The sequence below is a fragment of the Acanthaster planci genome, linkage group LG06 (assembly GCF_054643075.1).
Source record: "Acanthaster planci isolate LZ-2023a linkage group LG06, COTS_SCS, whole genome shotgun sequence".
NCBI lineage: Eukaryota > Metazoa > Echinodermata > Asteroidea > Valvatida > Acanthasteridae > Acanthaster > Acanthaster planci.
Window position 1 is genome coordinate 2783594 of NC_141782.1, and position 27955 is coordinate 2811548.

Consider the following 27955-nt stretch of genomic DNA (forward strand, 5'->3'; position numbering starts at 1 on the left):
TTCTCTGATGTATGTCATTTTATTTCATGTTAATATACAAGTAGATTCCGATATTAAATATATATAAATATAACACTAAGAATCCTTTTTTCCTACCACCTTTGAAATATAGTTGGGATCAGTTACAAAAATTAACAGAAAATGACAATTTTTCTGCAGTGAATTTATATCCATTCAAACAATTGTACCATACTAACAGCAATGTTTTACATATTCAATTCATACACGTATGAATTTAGAACTACCCTGCAATAAACTCTCTTATTTCTTGTGCTGTAAAACAGGCCAAGATTAATGCCTACTTTTGTTGCCCATGATGAAGTCGCAAAAGTCTGAAATTAGTAACCCAAACGGCCCCCACTCCAACAGTGAAGAATTTAGGTCTTTTAGGGTTCAAAATATTGTGAGGTGACACATATAATTATAAAATTAATGCAGCACGCATGGACCTTTCACAAAGGTCAGATGGAACTTAACAGTCCTCACTGAAGCGTGTTTGAACTTATGTGCGTTTGCCTGTCATTTCAAAATGAATATTACACTGTCCTGGCTCACGTTAGATATGGTACCAGGTGCTTCAATTGTCAACTTGGCTTGTCCAGAAGAGCTTGATTTGAATTTGAAAACATTTGTACACAAAAACTCATGGAATATTTTACAGCTTCTCTACTGCTGTTTACAGATCCTGTTCTCGGGTAATGTTTCACGCCCTGAGGAATTCAACTAACATTTGCCCCAACGCTGATCCAGCATAAAAGGCAAAACCAAGACTTCTAGCACAATCTTATTCTTGACATGAATACATTGTACGCGAATGTGAATGAATGCTCTAGCGAGATCTGACTAATGTCTTCTACTGATGAACATGTTTATGTGTAGCACAGAATTCACATAAGTGACAAGTTGTAAATCAAATCAGTCAAGACGTTCACGGCATCAGAAATAGGAGACCTGCTTTACAAAACCTGGGAAAACAGAGAGTTCAGTTGAATACTCAGGTTTTTGAGATATCACTGAACAAACATACGGTAACTCTATTCCCTACAGTGGTAAGGCATAGGGCAGGAACACTGTGCACAATCTACATAGGGTCTTGGCACCAGCACATGCTTCATGGCAGCCATGGGTCAGCTCAACCTCTGGCTGCGGCTAGAATTTAAGCACGAGTCTGTGCTTCATACCCGTAGGTGGCCACAATCATTTGCAATAGAGCCGTGCGTAATTTCAAGCCCTCGCCAAGCGATTTGGACACAGCCTCTGTCTTCATCTACAACTGCAGTTACTATCAATCCTAATGATAGGTTCCTGGCATCACATCACCTGGGTGCCTGGTGTGGGTGCGGAGATGTGCATAACAGTACATACATTCAAATGGAAGTCAGCTGCACGTGCTCGGTTACGTCTTTATGCCAAATGCATGCTAAGCTGTGCACACACACGGTGAGTAACCACCGAAGAGCTGTCATTGCTACGTAAACGTATGCCGTTTCTTGTTCCTGCATGGAGCATATACATACATGTAAATGTACATTAGCTCACACAGGACAAAGAACTTTTCAGCGGTAATAAACCAACACCGGTGGGCAGTTGGGTTAAGTCCTTGCCAGAGGTGGAGAGTTTATGTCAGAAAGACTGGAGTGTGTGCACAGCGTGCCACTAATAACTTGCGACCTTCATCTTGTAGGTGTGGATTCTCATCATGAGGGGGAAATCTACATACACGTAATACAATTATTGCACAAATAATTCTCAGAGATATACATAATACGGGTGATTCACTATAGTGCGCCACCAAGAGCTTGCAACACGTTGGCCAATCACAACACGCAAAATCTGTCGACCCCTTCCAAACGCACACTGGGTCAATAGATTTCGCAAAATCTGTCGACCCCTTCCAAACGCACACTGGGTCAATAGATTTCGCGCATCGTGACTGGCCAACGCGTTGCAAACTCTTGGAGGTGCACTCTTGTGAATCGCCTGTGTTAAGATAAACATCAGTTCATACGCCACATGAATAAAGGTGCTTTGCAGCAGTAAAATACATGTACAAACATACTTTTAAATTATAAATGGTCTACTAACACAGTGTGCAGATGTTGAAAATAAAGCCTCTAGTTTAGGTTTCAAAATATGCTCAAAAGTAAATTCTACATGCAATCACACAGAGAGAAGGCACGGTGTGCACTGGAAAATCTTCTCTACATATCTCCAATATACCATGTACTCTGAGACAAGGGTGCCTGCCCACTATCAAATGTCCACAACCCTTGTTTTCCTCAGTTAACAGCTCTAACCGGCCTATCAGAGAAACAAACCTTGCCAGCTAATCAGCCTGTGACTAATTTTCAGGTGATTTGTTTACATGGAACAATATTACGAAATTTACACAATAAATGTGGTCCTTTGTGGTCCTTTAATACATAACCTGAGAAGAGTTCAATTGTTCCTTTGCCCATTTTTTTCTCTCAGTAAATAGTGGAGAAGCCTTAACTTCTGTTGGGTTTTTTCCCTCACTTTTTAAATTTCCTATTCCATAATCCCAAATCCCCTAGTCTTTGTTCCTTTTTTCTTACCTGAATGCCACTTTGGTCACTTCTTAAGCTTATATTTTAACAAAACTTTGAACCGAGACCTTAAGGCATCAAAGCGGAACAATCAAGACAGACGTCGCGATGACATCAAGTGTCACATTACATCACATTTATCAAGTGAACTACAAGTACCATTGGGTTCAAACTTCATATGCGCACAGACAAGGAGTGATGTAGCTGAAAAGTGAGATGAAGTCTTGATGACACCATCGCTTTTCTATGAGTGCTGTATGCATTATTTGCAAAATTCTTTTGCAAAATGTGAGCTTGGCCAACTAAATGCGTGGGTTGTTAGGAAAATTCTGTAAGATCATGATATCTTCAACAAGAGCAATTTTTTATTCTGACATGTAATTCAATGGATAGGCAGAATCTGAAGTCCTGATCATACATGAACACATGTATGTGTGAAGTGACACCATAATGATGTCATCATTTGAACTGTTACTAATTTTTGAGCATTTACTGATTTTTCCAATTGCTTATTTACACATTATTTGAAGTCAAATCCACTTGAAACCCTAACCCCCAGCCAGAGTTGGCTGGTTGTGCATGTCTCTTTTTTGAAAGTGAGCATTTTGACCAAAATCAATACCAAGTGGAAGTGGTTCAGGGATTGGTTAAATGCATGATTCAACTTTGAAAAAACAAAAATTCCAAAAACGTATGCCAGAGGTTTTATGTACATGTGCGTTACAAGCATTTTGATTTTTAAAATTGAATTAATAGAAATATTTTGGCACTTAGACCTGAAAATAATTACACAGCAGCACATAAAGCTACAAAACCCTCAAAATTTATATTCCATCACAATTAGGCATGGTGGCTTGGAACGATCACACATGATACGGAACTGATTTTTCATTCAGTTGCACACAGCTTGTCAGATATTTGGAAAGTACGTCTGTAACATCCTGACGTTTCTTACGGGTCAGTAGCATCCTGAAGTTTCTTACAGATGTGGCTTGCGATGGCCAGGGCCCCGCCTTTTGCAAACCGCACAAAGTTATCCCCCACAAGTGGCCCCATGGCGTACAAGCCGGTCTCTGCGGTGGACTCCATGGTGTATGGGTTCACCTCAATGGGATTGTGCTGGTAGGTGATAGGGGACCCGTCGGACTGGACACCCAAGTGGGTGCCGTCATTGGGAAGGAAGGTCAGGTCCGGCCGAGAGCCGATCAGGACCACTGCTACGGACACCCTGACGTACCCGCATGCATTGGGACCCTTGACAGCGACCCTGTGGCCGGGCTGAAACTCATGCACCGTGTGCTGTGGGAGGCTGATGTAGCTGCGATCTGCAGCCCCCTCCTCCCATCCGCGCTGCTGCATCATCAGGTGAACTCTGTGATACTCCGGGTACACCGATTCGGGCAGCTTGGAGAAAATCAGTACCTTGTCAAAGGCCGAGCGGCGGAAGGCGTGGACAACGGGCACCCCAGCGCTCTGGGCAGCCAAGACAGCATCGGCGGCATTCAGGCCCGATCCTATGATCAGGACCGGGTCCGAGTTGGAGTGCACATCCTCCTGCTGGATGGCTACCTCCAAATCCTTGACACTGTACAAGACATAAGGCAGGTCCTCCCCGGGCACGTTCAACCGGTTGGGGATGCCCACCATGCCCGTGGCCAGGATCACGTTAGGTGTCAGCACCGTGAAGGAGTCACAGGCGCTGACCTGCTTCTCGCAGCACGTGGTGTCCCTGAGAAAGTGACCCTTGACCTCAAAGAGGTTCTGACCTTCGTACTTGCGACAGCGTTGGCACTGGATCTCCGGCTCTCCACTCTCACTGTTAATCACGCGCCTGCCTTTGAGACGTTGGACCGAGGTGACAAGGGTGTAAGGTCGGAATGATTTCTCCAGGCCCATGGTCTCCACGTACTCTTTGTAGTACCGCCCAACATCTCCCAAAGTAGCACGATTGTCACTGCTGTTACAGCACTTCCCCACACGCTTCCTGAAAGTGAATAAAACAGAGTAATCTACCAAATGCTGCACAAGAACTTAGTTTACCACTTTTTGCGACATATTGCCAAATCTCAAGATTGGCAACTGGACTCTTACCGTTACATGTATTGTAAGTTCTACGGTTATTATCAAATCCGAACACCAACAAGTTTTCAGTGAAAACGTGTGTACAAGTACATGGGGTTCTTTCCATTTCTGAATAATTTGAAAGCAATCCCATGCACTACATCGAGTGAACAAAGAAACTGCCTGGAGTAAGATTTGTATCTTTATAACCCTTATGTAAGTACCACGTCAGTTTTTCTGCACAGTGCATCGTCTGCTGGACAAATTTGAAAGGAACACATTTTGTGGATTGAGAAATGAACACACAGAGAACACCAAGGGCAGTACAAACAGTCCTAAAGCAATGACAGTTTTTTGTTTTACATGTTTAATGTAAAAAAGTGTTCATGTTAGAAAGAAACTCAGGAACAGGAATTGAATTGCTCCCTTGCACAGTCTCAGTTTTCACCAAAACTACATGCATTTAACATTTGGCATCCGTGTATACATGTAAATACATGTACAGGTTTTGGTGCGGTACACATGTACTGGTACATGACCATATGCATATACAGAGGAGGACCCAGAACCATATGCGGGGGGCAACAACTGGTTGGGTCCCAATAAATTGGACTTTTCACTGGTTACCTTTCATGGCCTTTCTGAGGGGTGAGGTTACATTTTTGGGGCTATTTACATGTTGCCAAGGAACAAAAACAACACAAACAAAAACAGGCCAGGGAATCAGACTTCGGTACCCTCGTTTTGCATGATGGTCTGTTGGCAAATTTCATGTAGCACCCTTCCCCCTCCCCATTCAAAATGGTCTAGCAACACCTGTCACTCTGAACATTTCAAACAAAAAGAAGTACGGTGCAATAACAATGGACGCTCATTGTCAGTGTACTGTGTTTCTTTTGTTAGATGTCCGTAGTGTGTGCATGTACATGCAAACTGTCAATTAGATCTTCCCCCAGGCTTTTCTGTGAGTCAGTGTCATGCTTTCTTGCACACAATAGACACCAAGGCATCAAGTGAACGGGTGTCAGTTACAAAAGTACACAAATACATGTACACTAAAATGACGTTGTGGCAACTGTGGACAATTTCCATGAGTGGGGCCCGGTTGAGCATAAAAGTGTTCGTGCTCATTTGGCACGCACACAATGATCCCCGTTTTGTGTGACAGTATTTTTATTTTTGGGGGGGAGAGCTGTGGTAGGCTTCCTGTCATGGACGATGGATCCCCAAGATAAAAGCTTCAAGGAGTTCAAAATATTGACACAGATACCGGTACATGTACTTTGGGGCGCAATGCACGTGACCAGAGGATTTACTCAAGGGAACAAAAGTCCATGAAATAGCACACCCTATGTAACGGGAGTGCTAGTGGCTTGCGTTAGCAGACTCGTGCACAGCCCGACTGCCCAGTTCTTGTTTTCTTTTTTTCCCCCACAGCAGGCAAAGAACTTGAATTGTTGGAATTCTGCACTGTGGTGCACACATTACATTACATGCAGGGATTCCATGATCCTTCCCCGCACACTGTATCAATAGGCAGCTACGGGAATGGAGACATCATTAGGTTCCTTCCTTCCTTGAATATGCTCACAAGGCAGTTTTTTTACCACGGGCAAGAGTGTGAAGCTGTGTGCACTGTTCCAGAAGACTGTCACAGGTGCAATAAAACAAGTCAGCCCAGTATGTGGTTTTCTACTAGAAGAGAGAAATTGAATAATGCTCTACTGTTGCTTTTGTCAACTTTTTTTTATAAGCACTACTGCTTTAGAATGTGTGTGCTAATTTCACTCATGTTGACATGTTTTGTCTAGCAACAAATACAGCAATATCCTTTTTATTGAAGGGGAGGGGGGCTGCAACCAGAGTGCAAAATGGCACCACCTGTCACATCACGCTCTTAGGCTCTTAATGCAGTAAAGTTCCTAGATAGCTCTCCACAAGGGCGGATCTACCGTAGGAGGGGGAGGAACAGGGGCCATATCTCCCCCCCCCAAAAAAAAAAATTGACAGATTTCTTTTTTAAAAATCAATCATGTCAGTCAGAGTGCTTAAATGGAGATTGTTTGTATGGACATAACCATTTTGTTCCCGAAACTGTTTCCCAGCAGCTGCTTAACCATATGCTGCCGGTTCTAAATTGAAGTTGCATGACAAGTTCCCAGGGAATTTTCACGACTTTCCAAATTGAAGAATTTTGAAAATGGAAAATCTTGAAAAATCCCCCAGGTACACGTCACGCAACTTCAAATTTAAACTCTGCAGCATATGGTTAACACACAGTGTTATCAGTCTCAACAATCCCTAAATCATGCTACACCCCTGTGGACACAAGCCTGGCACTTATTGACTCTCCAAAGCCTAACAACGACCTTTGATCCAGCAGTTAAGGATGCTTACAGAATAGGTCTGATATCTTATTAATCAAGCATTAATATAAAGTAAATATTTGCGGCAACAATCCTCTTAAGCAGTGTACATGTACATCCATCAAAGCTACGGCACCTGTGCGGCTTAGGTTTTTTGAAGCTTGATTTTTTCTTAATGTACTTTTCACACAAAACTGCCATAGTGTACAAACACATGAACATCTACTGCAAAGTTTCCCTTTTCCAGTGAAAATGAAGCAATGTCGGTGGTCCAAAAAAGAGGGGGTTTTTTTGTAGCTGACAGCATTTCCACTGCTCCGAATTCAATCCACAATCCTGGCTTTGTGTATTCTCTTAACTTTCCATCTTCATGTATAGTCCAAATGCCCATTTCCTTCCTCACTGCAGAAGATGTAATCTATACACTACAGAGAAAGACAGCAGCTCCTTACTAACTTCCTTAAGTCAATACAGAAGCTTACAAAAAGAAAAGTACGTAGACGGGGCATTGCCGGAAATGTTTAATATAACTTTGCACAATCTGATTGATCACGAATGGAAAATGGCAGTCCACAAATCAACTTGTGCCTGACAAACAGGTATTATGACGCCATCTGCTGCACAGTGAGCAGTGTGCAAAAAGCGGTCTGAACGCCCTTCTGCCGCACCCACGTGACAAAGTACTCAATAAAATTTTACAAATGGTCACGTCTGTGTTTACAGTTCCTTCTGCATGTGCTGTCAGATGTACATGTACATGTTGCTGTCAGATGTACATGTACATGTTACTGTCAGATGTACATGTACATGTTGCTGTCAGATGTACATGTACATGTTGCTGTCAGATGTACACGTACATGTAAACGTGTACAGGTACACTGCACACAACAAATGCACGTAAGTCGGGTCTTGCTACACCACTGAGGATAGGATATTGTGTTTCCCCCGTGACCATAATATAACACTCTCCCACAGACTGACCACAGGCACTGACGAATGAGGACAACAGACTGACCACCGAGGACCTAAGGAAACCCCCTTTGTTCCCTTTGTGTTCTGTCCTCAGTGGTAAAGCCACACACATTATGCAGATCGTTCAGGTACATGTTTTTAAACATGTTCACTATAAGCCAAAAATGCTGTCTGGAAAAGAGCCTTTTTAAATTTTTTGTCAGACTAATGGCGACTGTTGAAGAAACACTCATGTTTAGGCATTCAATATACATAGTTGCAATAAAGTCATGCATGATCTGGTAGATGATGGCTGCTAGTAGTGAATGTGCAGCTGTTGAACAGTTTTCGGACCCCAAACGCAGACGGTGTGTGCATTTGAGACCTGGCTCCATTTACCTGTACTCTGCCACCCAGTCGGAGAAGTTGACACCTGGAAGTTCCATCCATCTGCCTTGGCTCAGGGTACGCACCGAGTCGTCCATGTCCTGCAATGAAGCCAGGGCCAGATGGTGCTTTTTAAGACTAGCAAAAACTTGCCTGTCACAACTGTGCTAAGCGTCTAACACTAGTTGAAGTCTTACAGTGTCTTCAGAACACTGGCACTTGATTTGGTGTATGTTAAGGTATCCACTCACCCACAGAGAGTTCTGAGATGGTCACTTAAAACTGTGGGCTTTAGCCAGTACCCCCAAGGACTACAGGCCAGGACATAATTATGTGTAGCCCTACACCTTAGGGGTAAACACAGTACTGCCTTCCACCTCATAAAATACATAGACCTCTAATGTAGGGCAGTCATCTTGCTTTTCTACAATGTAACTAATTTGAGGAGGGAAGGAAAAATAGTATGTTCCCTTTATAAGCATATGCAGTCTTAATACTATTGTCAATGGGTCTACGGGGAACAAGACAAACATGGCAGCATCATCATAAAGGTCTACTACTGCACATTGAAAGCCAACCCCTGTATCTCAGAAGTACATGAACACTGTGAACAAAAAATGTACAGTCCAACATTCAATAAGATCTTGCCCTGCACTTCGTCATCTGGTCTCCCCCTTTCCCCTTTGCAGAAAGAAGTTGCCAACTGCCCCCTCCCCCCACAGAGTCAGCCTACAGGTACCTACCCTCCATGAGCCTCCAGGAGGCCCTCTGCCCAGCACCCTGTGGGCCACCTCTTTGGCTGGATGGTACCTCCATTCCAGGCGGGATTTCTCATCATCAACCAAATCGGCATTGGGCTGGTACAGATTGTCAAACAGAACCGCCACCGGATTGTGAGATCTGCCTTCCAGACCGCTGCTCAAGAATTCCAGATCCTAACAAATGCGCACACAGGAAAGTGACAAGATTTATATGGGGTTCAGTCTTGTTTGATTCATACAGTGAGTTAAAAATAACACATTCCTGGCATAACTACCATAATGCTATCTACAGAGGTTCTATTCAAAATCATGTACAATTTCAGAACATTTATGAAAGCAAAGGTGCACGTCAGAATAATTTATGATGTCCCACATCATTTCTCCCCAAATTTCAGCACGAACTAAAGAAAAGAGTGCAAGAACGGACCCCCAACCGTCATCCTTTCACGAACTACCTTGAGCTATCAATACCAGTTTCACATTTTCATCAAGTACAAACCCCGTCCAGAATATGGCAACTTGGGGTGCCCATCCACTTTTAAGGTGACATATCAGAACCGTTTTGATGCCTCATGGGCTGTTTGACCTTTGAAATCAGCTCAGATAAAGCGCCTTCTTTGATACTCAAGAGCCCCTCCATGGATGAGCAACACTCCAGGATTTTTCTCTTAGTACGGGTACCATTACCAAGGTTTGTAAAAAAACCTACCCTAATAAACATTCTAGAGGAAACATCGTTCGACACATGTACTGGGGTTGGTGATGAAAATCAAATGCCCCGAGTTTTACATATAACTTACATGTATGATGTAATTTTGAGCAGGGATACAATGTACATGTACCTGGGTTATTCCATGAAGTTGGATAACAAAGTGTGACTGAGGAGCTCAGCTGAAATTTCAAATTCACTCATGTGTCATTTTCCCCCCCAAGTTTTGACACATTATTAACTGTGTTTCTCAAGACTAGTAATACATGAACTTCTGCAATAACTTAGGCAGACAAGAAGATACTCAGGTACTGTATTATGAATCACGTAGCAGGTTGTGGATGCAATTAACACAGAAACCACACTGAGTTTCAGTGCACCGTGGAGATTTCTCTGAGTAGCAATATGTTATGAAGATTTGTTATATTCTAAATATTGGCAAGTATCCCAACAAAAATAAAACGATAAAGAAGGGAATTATACCACAAGAACGAATGTCAGGGTGGGTACCGGTACATGCCTTCATTTTGGGAGAATTTTCCAGACAGGGTACCGTGTGGTCGGGCTGAGCATTTCCCTGTATTCGGTTGGCATGGTCCCTGATGGTACGGTTCAAACGAAGTGTAATCTTTGTGGCCATATACGGCCGCATGGATGGCAATATTTGTGTTGATCTTGACCATATTTTCCCTGATTACATTCAATATACTGGTACACTGAAAAATAGTATGTCAGATTTCACAGAAAATGGTGCCAAAAAATTGGCACCTTTATTTACAATTTCCCAGCTGAAATGTTGACAAGTGGAATGTTTCTGTCCCCGCACAGGATGTAACCAGAAACCACTTTTTTCACTGCAAAAAAATGTTTCCACAAAGACAAACAAAACGGTTCAACAATATACATCTCTGTGTTCTTTTTATGAATGATGTAAATTTAACTGGCTTATTATTTGAGTAGCCGTGTGATTTACTCCAAAGTCTTCAGACCGTAGGCAAATAACCAGATGTTCCCCAACTTCCATCAAATAACTCATCTCCAAAACTAATGGCATAATGAATACATTGCATGGGCTGAGTTCTCAGACAACGAAAGACAGCATACTTGATTATGGGAAACATCACACATTTTCCATCAACATTCTCAAATGTCATCAAAATTCCTTCATATATGATTACACAATGAGCAGGTTGTACTCGTTACATGTTTCTGATGCAGCCACATTTATAGATTTACAGTGGCTGAAAGATCAAAACCTGGCAGATATGCTGGTATAAAATACTACGGGATGAAGAGCGGCATATCTACCGTACCTAATCATTTTCTGTCAATTTTGCACCATTTACTTAATGGCTAACTTTCTTTAAAAGGTCTTTTTGACGGGCTTTAAATGACATCTGCACAAAAAACCCACTGAATTGTCTTTGTAGTAGAGAGAATTTTCAAGTCATCTGGTACAAACGTTTGTCTAAAAACTCTAAATAAGTCCAACTTTCTTTTATATTCACTGTTAGCCAACCAATTTCCCACAAAATGTACACAATCTGCCAAATTATCCCTAAATCACCATTTTTGCGAAGTTGAAGGTACAAATTTGTGTTTTAACCCCTTTGCGCTGGGAGGTGGCTAGACATGCCGTAAAAATTTAGATCCTCAGCCCACTTTTCGAACACGGTGAAAGAAAGCAGACCATGGCTCTTGTATATATGGTAATTGGTCTTTGTGTGTAGCCCAGAAATGAAAAGACTGAGTTTGCATCATAATCACCAGCTTCACAATAGTCCCCACTCTGAAAAGAGGCAGCGGGAATGTGGAAGCGTGAGTATAGCCGCATGCCACTGAACAATCAGCCTTTTCACCGTGTAAATCAAAGCGTGAGAGCACACCTGAGAGCAGGTGACCTTCGTGGCCAAGTGAGGCTGGAATTCTGTGAGTCCACTTTCCGGAATAAATTCCCGTTGTCAAGGGGGTTAAGTGACCAAAGTCATTCTTAAAAGTTTTGAAAAATGACAGGTGGAGATGCATTTGGATTCATCTTCTGAAGAATATGCCATATGCCTTTCAGAATGGCATTTGTATATTCTCAAAATATACAAAAAAAAAACCCCTGCCAAACAGGTATTCAATAATATCTATAAACTGGGTTGTCGAAATAAAACATAAAACTGAACAAAAACAACCTACAGGTGCCACTGTTATTACTTCCAGGCATGGTTACATTTTCTCTATCTATCATACATGCAATCTGAAAATATATACCTAAATGTACATATGGTGCATGTGCTACATGTACATGTAATTCTCGGGTCCCTAATTTCCCCAGATCATTTTAGAACTCAAAAAGCTCACCTGTTGCAGAATAGACTGTTCCTCATTCTCCAGTAATCTGGCATGAAGGTAGGGGTCAGGGTGGGGCTCGCCGGTGTAGTAAGGCCAGTTACCAGACAAGAGATAGGACAGGCTTATTCCTGACGGACCGTTACCTGGAAAAAAGTGGAGGTGGCAAAAACAAGTAATGACTTTTATTCCGTGAAAAGGGGAAAAGGGTGTGCCAAGTTGCACGAGGGACTAATGGACTGGCATGGGTTGCCTGGGGAATGACCCAGGTTGGGAAATGTTGCACCACTTGGGAAAAAACTGTCTGGGAAACTGGGAGAATTGTGAGAAGGAAACGAAAGTTTTGAAAGCATGCAGACACACGCCATGCTGCATGAACCCCAAAAGGGGAAACCTTGCTTTAAAACAATATCTGGAACAAGTTTGCTTTATACATGTACACGGTAAAAATTGACTAAATAGGCAAAGACACTGCAATTGTGACACCTGGGTGTTACAAGAAGGGGCATGGAGGTGTGGTCCCCCAGGAAAAAAATCTTAGAAAAAGGTAAAATTTAGGGGGGAAAAGACAAAAAATGAAAAAGGAAGTTTTAAAATGAGATAAAAAGGGGATGAAAATCAGCACGTGGCTCGAAGAACTTCACCCCAACATCAACCCCTTCCAGCCATTACTGATCATCTTTTACACATGTAGCTGATGAGCGCTGTGCCCTTCCCTCAAAAAAAACAATGGTTTTGCCCACCCCTGGAAAAGAATCCAGGCAATGCCTATATGTAGCAATAAATTATTACAACCTTATGCATGATGAAAAATGCTCTTAAAAGTTTAGGACACCGTTTTTGAATATTCTGTGGGTTGAGCTCTTTGAATGTGTCAATTTGCTGTGCAAATGTACATGTACATGTGCAAATGTATACACATACAGGAAATATTTGTATTTTGCATTCTGTTTCAAGTGCGGTGGCAATTACGCAGCGTAAATTGCCATTTAAAGGGACACGTTCTTTTTTATTTTCACTCTAAGTTTCATTTTATTAACTCTGTTTTCTTTGTTTTTGTTTTGACCAATTACCTGTCTGTATTTTAACCCAAACCCTGGCCAAATTTTTTGTTTGCCCTGCATTTTATTTAAACCTCCATTGTAACAAATTTCAGTGTCACAAGTTTTACAATACAGTGTACATGTAAAGCACCTGTAGGCTTGTTTACTTTTTTTGTGACGACTTCAAGAAAGGCAATTCACGTGCAACTCTACAGAATGGGTCCATGGAGTAATTGTTTAAAACTGACCCACACTGCGTCAACACCTCTGACGTAATACTCAACATTCATGCATTTTCCAATCTCAACCATTTCTTACGGTGACCAAATTTGATGTGTGAGAATGTGATTCCAAGGTAAATACACTGTACCTCCAGCACGAGAGAGAGAGCGAGTGAACCATGGTTCTGCAAATGAGTCACTCACTAAACGTGCTTGTTGGTGGTGTAAAAAAAAAATCCCAAGACTCCCTACAGTTTTATCAAAAGCACATGACAGACTCAATCCAGTGTAATATTGATACATGTACATGCACAGTACCTCCACTACTTGCATACATGTGCATTGTAAATTCATTTGGATTTGTGAGATAATGAACAGTGAGTGAGCACAACAGTGACCCACTGATGATGACTGCAAGTGTGGGTCTACCTGTACATGGGTGTGACTCTGCGCGCATGAAATGTGCATTGTGACAAATGGGACAACAGCTGTGTGTCCCTGAGTTACATGTACATGTCATTTTGTAACACACTAACATGCTGATGTACTGGTACCCGTAGGAGTCAATACCGTATAATGGATTGAATTCATCTCACGGCTCAAAGCAGTCGTACAAATTTTCTGTACCCTTGCAAACTGCCCACAACATTGGCCTCGAGGGAGGGTTTGAGGAGGACAAAGGGGGGGAATGTTGCCCGCTCCTCGCTCCAACCACCCCTCCCAAAATTGAGAAATCAAAAAAGAGATGGAAGGGAATGAAGGTCACCAATTCGCTTACGAGAAATGCAAAAACCGGCCCCTTTCCACTGTTTATTGTTTATTAGCCCATTACCAGATAAGTGGTTTGCCATCTCCCCCCCTCCCCCCAAAAAATTCTCTCTCTCTCCCCCTTCCCCGGAGAGAATATTTTGCCACTTCCTGGGAAAAGTCCCCGTAATGCCTGTGGACAAAAATGGCCACAGGGACTTTCGAAGGCAGCTCAATTCTGTGAATTGAATGGGCTTGGATGCCAATTCAAATAAAAAGACAAAAACAGCCACACTTTTGTAGTTTCTCCAGACTTAACTCACTCCTTTGAACTGAGAGCAAAAAAACAAAAATTGCAAGGAAGCTGGTTAAGTTTTAAGAACAGAACGACAAACCAAGTGACAACTGAAAAAACCTCAAACCCACTGACATGTATGCAGTAGCCCAGGCAGATGCAGAAGAATGACCTCCCCTACTAAATCCCCTGATTGCCTTGGGAAAGCCAACTACTGCAACTTACCAACTATAATGGCTGGTGAATAGCAATGGTCCAGGGCACAGTAATTTGCATTCAAATCTTCATTGGAGGATGAACAGGCAAGTTGGGCCATTCCTTCATCCAGGTCCTACAAATGCTGCTATCCTTGTCTGCACGGCAATGAAATGTCAAATTCTGGGCTAGGCAGGGTACATGTAGGTGTGTAACCATCAAATAAGTAGACTGAGAAGATCGGAGATAATCTTTGCTTCAGATCAAGTCAAGTCAAGTGGTCACCCTTCCATCAACAGCCCTTGCAACTCTGACCATTCAAATGCACCCGATAAGCTCGCAAATAGTAGTCCTTTGACATGTGCCCTTCCCTTCACGTGCAGAGGCTTGAGCAGGATCTTCAGTGGTGATCAATCAGGCTTGGTCTGTCAACAGAAAGATTACAATCCATGTATTGTATGTTATATAATAAAGTCAATACAATACAATGACCGCCCCAGAGCCCCTGAGTCAGCACCTTGTTGCACTGTGCGGTCAGAAAGATGTGGACGCCAACATCTACATTGTCTAGAAACAAAATGTGGGTCATACATTCCCATGCATGTTTTATACCCACTCGTCTGAAAAGTTTCAGCACATTTAGTGCCGTACGTCGGCCAAGGTACAAGCTACAAGCACCACAAATGTATAGTTGGGGATAAATGCTTTCAACAGTTGAATAGAAATCAGCTATACATGTGCATGTATTCTAAGGGGAAATATTTTTAATCGGCCTACATGCAATAACACCTGTCCAATTAATCATCCTTCCTAAAAATTAAACGACCCCGTACTGGTACCGTACCTCTTCCTTAGTATTCATGTGCATGTACAGGTGCTAGTGGCTACCGATACATGTACATGTGGCTCACAGTCTTGCACATAACACATCATGTTATGTACTGGTACAATGCATGCGTGGACATCATACACACATGTTTCTGTATGAGAACTCCTGGTTCCATTCGGGCGTTTCTCTGGAATTTGATGTCCAGAACCACAACATTTCAAAGTTGCAAGTTTAGTTGACCCAAACCAACGATGAGCCAGTTGATATGTTCCTAAAAGGAGCAAATGAACGTCTTGCAATCATGCCACACTACCTACATTATTAGAGCAAAGTCTACATGTACCGGTACATGCATCTACTGGTAGGTACATGTACATATGTACGGTATGTATTGTGCAACTGTTGAGATTTTCAAGAAGTTGTACATGTACATTAGCTCAATGCAAGCACTACATGTAAGTCTTTGTGACACGTTCATGAACGCTGTACATGAAAGGATAGCAATCTTGTTCAAATTTCATCCAACATCCCGAAATGAATGTTTTTAACAGGATGCTCATTACTATGATTACTGAACCCTGCTGCTTCACCATTAGAACTGCCAAACCAGGTACCGTACTGTACAATGCATATATACAAAATGAACATGTACATGTACAGTGCACTGTGCTTAAAGGAACCAGGAAAAAGAAATATTTTTATAAATTTTACTACAAACTCCCGACATTGCATCTTTGGGTTTCATTTAACCTCATTTTAAATGTCTGTTTTGCAATTTTAACCCCGTATTTTTCATGCTTTTTTGGTTTTTATGCTAATGCATATTTTCATATTCATGAGCAGAACTATGATGTCATCCAAGGCACTGAATCTCAATGTTGCACTGATTTGTGCACAGAAAATTTCTCGATTTTTATGGCAGATTTCGTTTTCTTTGGCAATTTATTGCTGTGTTGGGATACTGCAATAATCCAGCAAAAATCCTTTTTAGAACACAGAAATGCTCCCAGAGAGCAAATTGGGGGTTAACAATTTGAACAGGAAAACGTGCAACCTGAACCATGTCTTCCTGGATTTACATCAAAGCAAAAGCGCCCTCACTTGTCCAGAAATACTTTGTCAATTTTTAATGTTTGAAAAAGTGCACTGTTCAGTTCACGTAACTCAAAAAAGATGTCAAACAGTCTCCATACATGGAAGAAGAGTACAGAGATACACAAAAAGTGATTATAAGAAAAAAAATCATTTCCTGGATCCTTTAAGGTACAGTACTGTCTACTGAGTCTCTCCTGTTGGTCTCAATCACAGCAAAACCAGTCCAACCATACATGTACATGTATTTGATCATCTGATTTGGCTGGGGGAGTTCTGTTTATCCATCTTCTTAGCAGACCCTCCTTGAGGCAGTCCTGGGACATGTACATGTCAATAATCTGTGATTACCTTTGGCTTGGGATTCTTACTGTCGGTCGGTCGTCATGGTACATCATATTTGTGCATTTAAAAATGTACTGGTAGTCGTAGCATTAATGGTACATGTACAATCAGGGGATTTAATTTGTACGCCTACACATGTACATGTACAAACATGTATATGTACTACCTGTATGAGTGTAAATAAATTCATGATGGCAATTTTGTAACTGCTCACTTGATGAAAATGGTCTTCAAATATAAGTATCTGCTTTGTACTGGTAACTACCGTATGCTAGGTACATCTGTACATGAACACAGCCATGTGTGCATGTGTCTCTGCCAGTTGCACCATTACACTGAGAGGAAAATAAAAACCTTACAGAGGTTATAGAGCTATAAAGCACAACCTCATCTGTACGGCACAATAACATCTAGAAGTTTACAGACATGCTATTTCACAGGCATGTAACTTGGACTATGAAAAAAAGAGGATATTCTAATCTCGACTAGACTTTGTTGAGTGTTTTTCAATTTTCAATGGCACGAGTGTGAAGTGAAAAACGAGGAAATAAGCTATCCGTGGAAAAGCTGCATGCCTCTATGTACCTTCAGAAGGCATTCAAGTGAAAAAAAAAAGAAGGAAATCACAATAAATGCCCACTCTTACTGAAAAAAAATTTTTGCAGGTCATAAACTGCGACATTTGAACCTGGACCACATTTTGTTGCAGGACTGTTCAACTTCATGGAAAACTACATTTTCTCAGCTAGAAAGCAAGCACGAAAAATGACCACAGAACTGCATAAATCAGTGCCACCAATGTACATATATGCAGATCAGGGATAGAAATAGCCGGCTGGCCACACGGGCCAATTTATCCCCAGCATAAATTGCATGAAGTTTCAGTCAGCATTATTGCCTGCAGGTCTGCTGCAAGTACATGTGTGAGCCAGCCATACTCAAACAGTAAATCTCATGTACATGTACATGTGTGAGCCAGCCATACTCAAAGAGTAAATCTCATTTTTGAGTAGCCATAAACACAAGAATGGCACCCTGAAATCGATCTTGAAAAAAAGAAGATGCACATATTATCCAGGGGGCATTTGCAGCTTCGTGCATGTACTCCCAGAAAAACGCTGTTCACGAGTTCAATATTTACATGTACATGCAGGATGGTTTCCGACGACGTATGCCTGATGGCATTACTCCTAAACACGTGCCTTGTCATTACTGCGACCAGTTCAACTGTTCTACTGTTCATCCAACGTTTGCCTAATGACTGGTTCCCACTAAACTGCATTTGTCGTTGCACTAGACCATTTTCAGCGGCAAGCACCAGCGTACCACACCGATGCCACATGCATTTCAAAAGTGAAGAGAAACCTGCTTGTGTTTCTTTCATTGGGGGTTGAAACACGGTAACAGGAACCTGACTACATGTAAGTTTTCAGTGTGCAGGAATTTTCCAGTTTAGTTGAACCTTCAAATATCTCATAGGGTCTCTTTTAACGTAGTGAATGAGTGGAGGGCCCAAGGGTTATTTTTAATGCTGGGTACAAATTTCAAATACACATGTATACCTGTATGTAGAAGGTCCGGGGGGGGCTTTTCGTCAGGACCCAGTTGTTAATAGCACCAAGGAACTGGGTCATTTCAAACCCTGAGTACTTGTAAATATTTGCCAAGCTTTTCTAACTGCAGGTAGGCCAAATTTAGTTTCATCTGTGACGCACAATAATTTTCTCCAGTCTTTGAAAGTCTTAGCTGCTCCATAAGCCCAAACTTTTTCTAATGCAGATCGTTCTATAAATTTGGGGTCCGACGTGCGACATACTTTTCAGTCCCTGTTATGCTGTTAGATGCTACTTGTGTAAAATTAACTAGGGATACCACTGAAATTGATTTCAAACTATTTTATTTGCTTGGCTTCCCACTTTTGGATATTAATGTGTTCTAAACTTAAGCATTCATATGTCAGATGTAACTGGGACAGTAAAAAAAACTGAAACTCAAATTTAAAGAATGGCCCAGGTGCAGAACTGTATCGGTAGCTCAAGCCCTGCATGGGATAAGAAAAGCCAAAGTCTTCAAGAGTGTATTTGTCCCACATTTTCCTACCTTTTCATCTGTAACAGCACTGCGTAGACTTGCGGGGAAAAGTGTACTGCAGATGAGTAATGGTGTTGTTTCCTGCCCCGGATGAGTAGCGCACCGAAAGACAGAATTTTCAGGCCAACAACTTTTTTATACCATACGCGTACATGTATGCATTATCCCTGTCCATCCTGAGGGGTAAATTCTACTTTTAGCTTATGCAAATCCCGGTGCACTGTCAGACCACAATAAACTGTGATTGGACGTCCCGATCCAGGGAGTGTTCATTTGGTGACAAAGGGGGGTATCATTCTGATCAGAGGGGGCAGTTCTGGTAACAATCATCCATGTACCAGTACATGTAAGACAGTTAAATTCTCTTCCACCATGCCCACACTCTAGGGACCTTCAACATGTTCAATAACACAAAGCCTACCGACTATCACAACTCAAGGGTGTACAGTACAGCCCTAGTACATGTACTGAAAAACTGAATACACCCTGGATATATTCCGCATGAGCAACTGTGAAAACTTCATGGCTCACTGGCAATGTACATGTACCCTGGAAACAGGGAACAAAAGGGCATGAGTTGGCATTTTTGTGTGTGCGTTCCTGTCATCCACACTTTAATTTGGTGAGAAGACTTCACTTTCAGATTCACACTCACATTTGTGAAAAGTGACAGTCACCACAAAATGAGCTGAAAGTTGGCATTTTTCAAAAAATGAGATACATGTAGGGGTATTTTTTAAATCAGCAGAAAGAGAGCTTAGGGTAAAGTATGAGGTGACAACATGGCATCATTTTGGCAGCTTTGCGTCTTTACGGTATTTCTGACATTGTTTCAACATTTCTGACTGGGCACGATAAAGCTATCATCCAAACTGCTGAAAACTGCTGGAGCACTCAGCATATGACATGAAATTTCTTCTGTCAATGTACAGCGGACAACCCTAACCCACCTCAATCCTCCAAAATCCTCTAAAATCCTCCGGGTGGTTTTGGAGGATTTCGGAGGATTCAGGATGAATGATGATTTGAAAGCTGTAGGATTAAGGTTGAATGGTGAATGAAGTACTAAAAATCAGTCACATAATGGTACATATGGTCACACATTATACTGTTTACAATATACATGTACATGTACCCAAGGACAGTGTGTTCCATTGCTCACTACTGCTGGTCATAAATTACAAAATCCTGAGTTCTGCAGTCTGAGGATGTGTACAAAGGCCCCAGTACATGTTAGGGTATTAATGTGTCCCTAAAAAGTGCTCTTTCAGTGTGACGAATAAAGCAAAATAGAAGGGCTACACTGGGGAGGGAAGGAAGACCCGCAAATGTTTACACAGCATGACAGGGAATAAACACGAAACATACTGCAGTTTTAGGCACCTCTGCTCACAGCCAAAGTGTACTGGTCAAAGCAAACACTGCACAAAGGGCAGGAATTGTATCATACACATGTACTTTGGAAAGTAAACAGAAAATTGGCAGTGGGCCAAAAAAACCAAGTTATTATTACTTTTTTAATAAAATGAATACAACACTGTATGTACAACATGTAATCTTCAAGCAAACTTCAATTCTCAATTCCGATTGGCCGATCCATGGCAACGGTATGATATACATGTAATTTGCACGGTTCATATCAACTCCCGTGTTATGCACTATTCTAATCTCAACGCATTGCACTTCATTTAAGCTAAAAGCACAATGCATCGCTGCAAATTTACTGTAAATTCAAAGGTGGTGCATTTGCTCCCATTGGCCCCTATAACATCATTACTGAACGTCGTTGGGCCCCTATAACATCTTTACTGCATGTCAAGTTAGCTTGAAGATAAATTTGTTATCACGCTTTCGCTCGTGGTACACGAAACGAAGTACTGATAGTGCGTCTGTGTACCGTATACCATTAGGCCGAAGGCACTGATGCACTGCACTCATGTGATAACTAATATAGTTTCATGTATGTACCGGTACAGTGTATGTACCGGTACATGTATTGAAGGGCCAACAAGTCACTAGCCACACAGTTAAAAAAACTGTCCACAGTTAAACTCCTACACGCACAGGTACCGGTACGTACATGTATATGTGTTGGCACAAAGACATATCAGCACTGGGCCGTTGGTTATTTGTATGGCATCCAAAGTTGACACCGAACATCGCAATCTCTATTTCTATGCACGGAAAGTTGACATTTAATCGTGAATATACAGATCCCGATATTCTTTATCATAGAGATACAGCGTACATGTACACGTATTAAACAGAGATACGTGTAATATACGAAACAGAGGTATCGTACACGCATACATGTACATTTATGGTGTTAACAATACATATCTCTATATGAATCTATATTAGTAAGAGAGATATCTCAATTACCGTTTCTGCTTCTGGAGGTTGGGCACTGAATTTACTGAACTTTGCTTTGAACGTGACATTCAAATATGCTGGATAACATTCTGTCATCATATGCTGCGTAGAAAATAAAGCAAGTCTGGCCGGAGCCAATTTGGCTCATCAGGCTGGTGTTTATCTCCGGTTTCCTTGGCATGAAACGACTGAGAATACATGTACAGTGTATTTCTATTCCCCCTCGATGGGATGCCAGTCCATCGCAGGTTGTTTCCACAGCTAATGCTGGTACCCATTTATACTCCTGGGTGGAGAGAGGCAAGCAGGGGTGAAGAGGCTTGCCAAGGGCCACAACATACTTCTAGCAGCTGGATTCGAACCTCAAACCCTATGACTGGAAGCCACAAATCTTAACCACTTGGCCACATGCCCCCCTCATCATACGCTGCGTAAACTTGGTCCGCAATTGCAAGTCCCCACTCACACTAGTACTTCCAATACTACATGTAAATGTTGATTTCTGCATCAATTTTCAATACATACATGTAAATTAATCCCAATGACCTTTGAACATCCAAAATAGGAAATAAATATGTTCGATGTCTCTATTAATAAAAGAGATATATCTCTTTAAGACATATCTGTCAAAAATACAAATAGAGATACATGTATCTCTATGAGAAATAGAAAACTTACCTTTAAGCAAACTTGAATTCTCAATTCTGATTGGTCAATCCATGGCAACAAACAGTGTGACATTGTCTTAATAATATACTGCATGGTCCATACACGTAACACTGCACATAATGCACGGTCCTAACTCCGTGTTATGTGCTACGGTATATTACACTAAAAGCAACATGCATACATGTACATGTACATTAGCTGCAAAATTGGAAAGAGTTCCACACACCAACACTGCTTGATGCCCTGTGCAAAAACGTATGGGACTGGCATGAAAAATTCAGCGTTTCCTAAGTACATTGTATGTAGGATGTAAATGCTTCAATTTTTCCCTTGCTAAATTGGACTTTTTATGGCATGATGTTATCACTTCCCGAGGGCTACTTAACCACTGCAAAGGAAAATAAGTGACCCATACATGTATGTCAGTTGGAGTGCACATCACAGCTCAGAGACTGTCCCTAAACTTCGAAAAGTCTCTTTATTCGGTGGGGCAAAATCAGTCTCTCGAGAGGAAATGTCAGCAAAAATAGGTCCTTTTTTTTTAAGTGGGCTTAAGGATCTTGCCATTGCATTGCCCTGGGAATCCTGTTAATGCCATGATTGGATTCAGCAAAAGAAAAACAAGAAAGGGTGTCATTTAAAAATAAATTTCTACTGTTTACATGTACTTCTAGGAGTCTGCAATCAGAGATACTCCGTGAAGGGTGTGAAAAAGAGCACATCAAAACAGTTGTTCTGAATATCAATCCTTTACACACAGGTGGTACTGGTACAAAGTTCATTAAAAACAACGTTTACATTTTGGGTGCTCATTATCTTTAGCACCATACTAAGAAAACAAATTCTACCCTTTCAAAACAAATCACAAGTACATGTATAGCCCTACATGTAGATAAGTTGACAGTGGTGTCCTCTTCCATAATTATATCAGAAAGAAAAGAGGTCAGGGCTTTTGAGGGAAATTAAGGAGTAAAATAGGCGATAGAGATAAAGACCACCCATATAAGACCAGAAAATATGGGGGGAAACTTAATAATAGCCTACATGTAGGACATGGAGTTTTTGGATCCAAACCTACATGTACTTGGAGGAAAGGTCTGTCGCCAAATAAAGGGACTTCTCTGAATTTCAGGACACCCTCTGAGTTCTGATGTGCATCTCTACTCAGTGTATTTGGATATTTGCTCATACTGCAAAATTTACTGCAAATTCAAAAGGTGGCACACTTGCGTCTCATGCTGATCATCACGTGTCACATGCAGAAATATACACACATACTCATAACGTTACCTTCCTGGCTCCCTTTCAATTTACCGACTGAATTCCCACAAACACTGATAGTTATACCTTCCTCTTTATGCAGTGGCTAGGCCTACTTGCTATAAAAATTTGTGGTGCATGTACATGTACTCCAGGCTGGTTGATGTCTTTTAGTTTTGCTTTTAGTTTTGCTCTTAAACTTAAACATTCCAACATTTCCAAAGAATCAATTTTAAAGAGACATTGCGGTCTTTAATTTTAAGGGCCTATGGGGAGTAGGCCTTGGCCAAGGGGAATTTCTCAGACATGTCAGACGTTTTCAGATTTGCTCAACAAAGTTACATGTAGTGGTACCGGTAGGGTTAGGACACTAAACTAGAAGGTACCGTACATGTACCCTGTGTAGCATACAAGGGTGCCCTTTACTCATTTCTAGAAGCAAGGTAAGCCTAACGTTAGCCTTGTTAGCATGGCTAGGGAATTTATTCTGGCAGTCGGGATGACGCCACTGAGTCTTGATTCTTCTCTCTGATTGGACAATCAGTGGCTATTCCATATTTCATTCAGGAGGCCAGTGGATTTTAAGAGCAGCTCAAGAAAAGTTTACTGGTGTATAAATCACCTTCATAGCCTGTAATGCAGTGGAGTTATGAATGTTTGAAATACACTGGTAAGGGTATACCGGTATGTGTCTGTCGCTTAAATTTCATTTACATTCATTCCGAATGAACCTGGCATCCTTTTATTAGTTTCTCAGCTTAAGCCTACCATCACCAACACAACGGCCTGTCATGCTAGAATAACCTTTGCGGCCAATAAATGGCCATGTTATATGGATTTCAATACTTAACCTCTGTTGAAGTATGTACATGTACATGTACACTGATGGGCAAACAATTTGGAGTGGTGTGATTGAAAATTTGTAAAATTGAAAGTGAAAACAAATACAAGTACCTCCCTAATTAGGCCTAGCTGGACATCCTTTATCTGATTGTTTTAAATTACATTTCTATCAAGGATTTCTGAAAATAAAGGAAAAAACATGGAATTTGTGGAGATGGAAATGCGGGGCATGTGTGGGTATGTACAATTCACGTGCATACGTACCAGAACACCTTCTCTCCCCTTCGTAATGGTCCTTTTTACAATTATTGTGACAATTGTCGTCAGTTTTCCCAGGAAAATTGGTGGCATTAAATGGTGTGAATTCTTAGTGAAATTAGCTGTGAAGTTTGGACAACTTTAGTATTATAAGTCGAAAGCTCAGAGCCTCTTTGATGAGAATATTGCATAAAAACAGCACAGAGGACATTTGCCAGAGGAGGAAGAGAACTCAAAGGTCAAAGGTTTTGAGGACTGATTCGCAAAATGGTGTCCTCCACTCCAGTGAAACTGCTACCAGTCACCGCCTGACTGTGAAGCTCTCTGACTCACGTTCTTTCCGATTTATTTTTTGTCCAAACTCGCACATTTTGAAAGAGAACGTTCTTGGCTGCAAGAGGATCATAAATTCAAGGTGAAATAATGGAACTTACTATTTTTACAGTGGGGTTTCGCCATTAAGTTTCTACACACTAGCACTCAAGTTAGCAGATACGACTGCATGATCTGATAATTCTGCCAAACTCACCAATTTCACACTCAAAACTCAAAGGGGCAAAAATAGTGTTGCGGTCTATGAGAAAACCTGAACTAAACTCTTAACCTTTGCATCAAATATGCCTGAGTTTCCACTAGTTTATGCGCTAGGCCTCTGCCTATGAATCCTACATTGTACCAAAAGGGTTTCAGTTATTTTTTATCATGATGCAGCAAAAAGGAGGAAAATATGCAAATCCCTTTATGAAGTGAATGGAGAGTCGCCCCTTTGTCCTGACATGAGTGCAATAAATGTAAGCATCTCCGACTGCAAAGATATTGGACATGCTGAATGAGTACTCACATGACTTTGCACCCAATTTCCGGACGCCACTGTTTTTGACTTGGACCAAATTTCACAGCACTGAAATTGTTAACAGGAGTTCAACAGCAAACCTATGAGGATAACGGTACTTGATGGGCCATTTAACTGAATGAGTTTTAAGTTCAACAAAGAGGTATGGCAACACTACATGTACATAAGGGGCGTATTCAAACCCCGTTCTTGTGTTAAGACGAACACGTGAACGGGGTTTCAAAAGGGGAGAATCAACATGCGCATTGTTCAACATGCGAACAAGATTCTCACTCCCAACTTTCTGGGGAGTGGATGGAGAACATCAAGAACAAAGATGGCGGATATAAGCTAGGGTTTCGAGTCAACTTGGACCCAAACCAACTCGGACCCATGCCAACACGGACCCACGACCAACTTGGACCCATGTCAACTCGGCCCCAATACTAACCCGGACCCACGACCAACTCGGACCCACAACCAACTCGGACCCACTACTAACTCGGACCACGACCAACTCGGACCCACCCTGTGTCAACTCGGACCCAACCCCAGGAGCATGATTAACTTGTTGAAAATTTTTATTTGTCCACTTTTACATTTTAGCATTTGGTAAATGACACTTTTGCACTGCATGCTGCCAAGCTGTAACGTCCTCTCTACACGTTATGCAGGGAGACGGTGGCACAGGCTTCCCAGAATTTCTCCGTTTTCGAATTTGAACGGGCATGGTGGTTAAAAACCATACAGGACTAGATTTGATATCAGTGATGTCTTGGAACAAGTGATGAGTAACCGATGAGCGTCGTATTTTTATGGAGGCACATTTCCTTTGATGTCTTATTTGCTGCTTGTAATCTGGAATCCTAATCAGGTATTAGCTTCCGAGGTACCGGCGTGATTGACCACAAAGACTGATTTTGTCACCTTCCATTCTTGAAACCCTATGATCGGGGAGTGGGAGCTTGGGACAACCAACGGGAGCAGCTTTTGGAGTGTGATTGACAGTACCAAATCATTGACGCCCTTTCTCCAAAGTTTTTTTGGCACTCCAGATCACCAGCAGAAGTCGAATGAACTTTCACCAAACAGCCCCCAAAGTTTTTGTTGCAATAAAAAGCCACAGATAGGCCTTTCTGATGTACATAAGAGATGATGCATACGCGTACAACAGATACTGCTGATATACATCAATGTCACGAACACTGACCTTTTACAGTGTCTAATGGTGTTATCCCCCACCTCACTTTCCAATTTTTTTGGCCTGGCAAGTCTTACACCTCCACCTTGCCCGATTCCCTCCCCCACCCCCAATACCGGCAAGATTTAGGCAGATGGAGGAATTCATCCATACAAGCCTTAACTGACTGTCCAAATAACGCAAATAGGTTGGTAATTTCGAACAACACAAATCAAATCATTTTAAAATAAAAATGTGGAATATTTCCCATTGGCTTAAACTTGGAGACGGTTTTGAAGCGTCGTATGTCTGCTTGCGAGCGCATTATTAATATTATGTGATCCCACGGTTTCTTATTTTCTACAATAATAATATTTATATAAATCCCGAATTTGGGATCGATAGTTTCTGGTTCAGAGTATTTTTTTCAGAAAAAGCCCCACAATGCGGGCCTATTTTGGATAGAAGCGGGCGGCTACATTCATACATGTATGAGCGCATAGTTTTACTACTAATAGGGGGCTATCTTCGGGAAAATGCGAATAAAAAAGCTCATAAAATTGAAACGAAAAGGGATCGATCTGTCCGTAATCTTGAATTTCCAGCGAAAAAAATGAAGGCCAACCTCTTCACGAGGTTCAAGAGTCAGCGCTGTTTCGGTCTACCGGCACATATTTTGTGTAATACAACCAAAAGACTCAGTGGGTCCGAGTTGACTCGAGGTGGGTCCGAAATGGCATGGGTCCGAGTTGGCGTGGGTCCGAGTTAGCATGGGTCCGAGTTGGAATGGGTCCGAGTTGGTTTGGGTCCGAGTTGACCTGATCCCTAGGCTAGGCATGCAGGCATACCGTTGTTACATAAAATAAAAACACTCACAATAAGGAAAATAAAATCGAGGGCAAATACTCATGGCTATCGGAGAGAACTTACCCTGACCATTTAATATGGATACTTGGGGATTTTTTTTTATGTGAGATGGCAAATGTCAAAATGGCGATTGCTATCTTGACCTTCAGCACTTCGGATCCGGAGTAGGCCCATGTAATCAACAATGACCCAAGAACACTGTTCGTGAGTCCCATGAGAATGGGGTTTCAAATACACCCGACAATTGACATGCATTAGAAAAGTCGAGGGGACAAACTAAGGTCCAATCATGTGCTCCACGGCCAGTGACCAGCATGTGACGCAGGCATGGTTCCACTTTTGTTGCTTTTGACATGAACATGATTCTGATGATATCGAATACTTTTAGTGTTACTCACCCGGCAACGCCGCGACTAGACCACATTAAAAATCCACCAAACTACCATTTACAGGTTTGCAGATGGCGGCACCTCCATCATGTCCACGCTCAAAAAACATTAAGTTTAGTGACAACCGGATATCGGTAGTCGGTACTTTCAGCCAAACCGTCTAATCGTGGCGGCAGCAGATACGCGGCATGGCATGGCATTGACCTGACATGTACGTGAATAGGGAAGGAAGGACAGTGCAGCACTCTTGCATGTAGCATGCAGCGGTACTAAAGCGTGCTTCCTAA

General features: G+C 41.8%; 1 protein-coding gene across 2 annotated transcripts; it reads right to left on the reverse strand.

The window, feature by feature from the left end:
- On the reverse strand, positions 1 to 27935 carry LOC110984750 (oxidative stress-induced growth inhibitor 1-like). Of its 2 annotated transcripts, none has more exons than XM_022245224.2 (6): positions 27678 to 27935; positions 14671 to 15065; positions 12152 to 12285; positions 9076 to 9267; positions 8345 to 8433; positions 1 to 4551 (listed from the first exon to the last, which is right to left on the reverse strand). In XM_022245224.2, the coding sequence occupies exons 2-6, from the start codon at positions 14759 to 14761 to the stop codon at positions 3519 to 3521; spliced, it is 1539 nt and encodes a 512-aa protein (XP_022100916.2). In that variant the 5' UTR covers positions 14762 to 15065; positions 27678 to 27935; the 3' UTR covers positions 1 to 3518. The 2 variants fall into 2 exon arrangements, with proteins under 2 accessions (XP_022100916.2, XP_022100915.2); XM_022245223.2 differs by lacking the exon at positions 27678 to 27935 and adding an exon at positions 19007 to 19181.
- Positions 27936 to 27955: the final 20 nt, after the last annotated feature.

Coding starts and splice junctions, on each gene's coding strand:
- LOC110984750 (XM_022245224.2), bottom strand. CDS start 14,761: ATGGCCCAACTTGCCTGTTCATCCTCCAATGAAGATTTGAATGCAAAT. Junction 12,286..14,670: donor TTCACCAGCCATTATAGTTG/GTAAGTTGCAGT, acceptor ACTTTTTTCCAG/GTAACGGTCCGTCAGGAATA. Junction 9,268..12,151: donor AACAGTCTATTCTGCAACAG/GTGAGCTTTTTG, acceptor CGCATTTGTTAG/GATCTGGAATTCTTGAGCAG.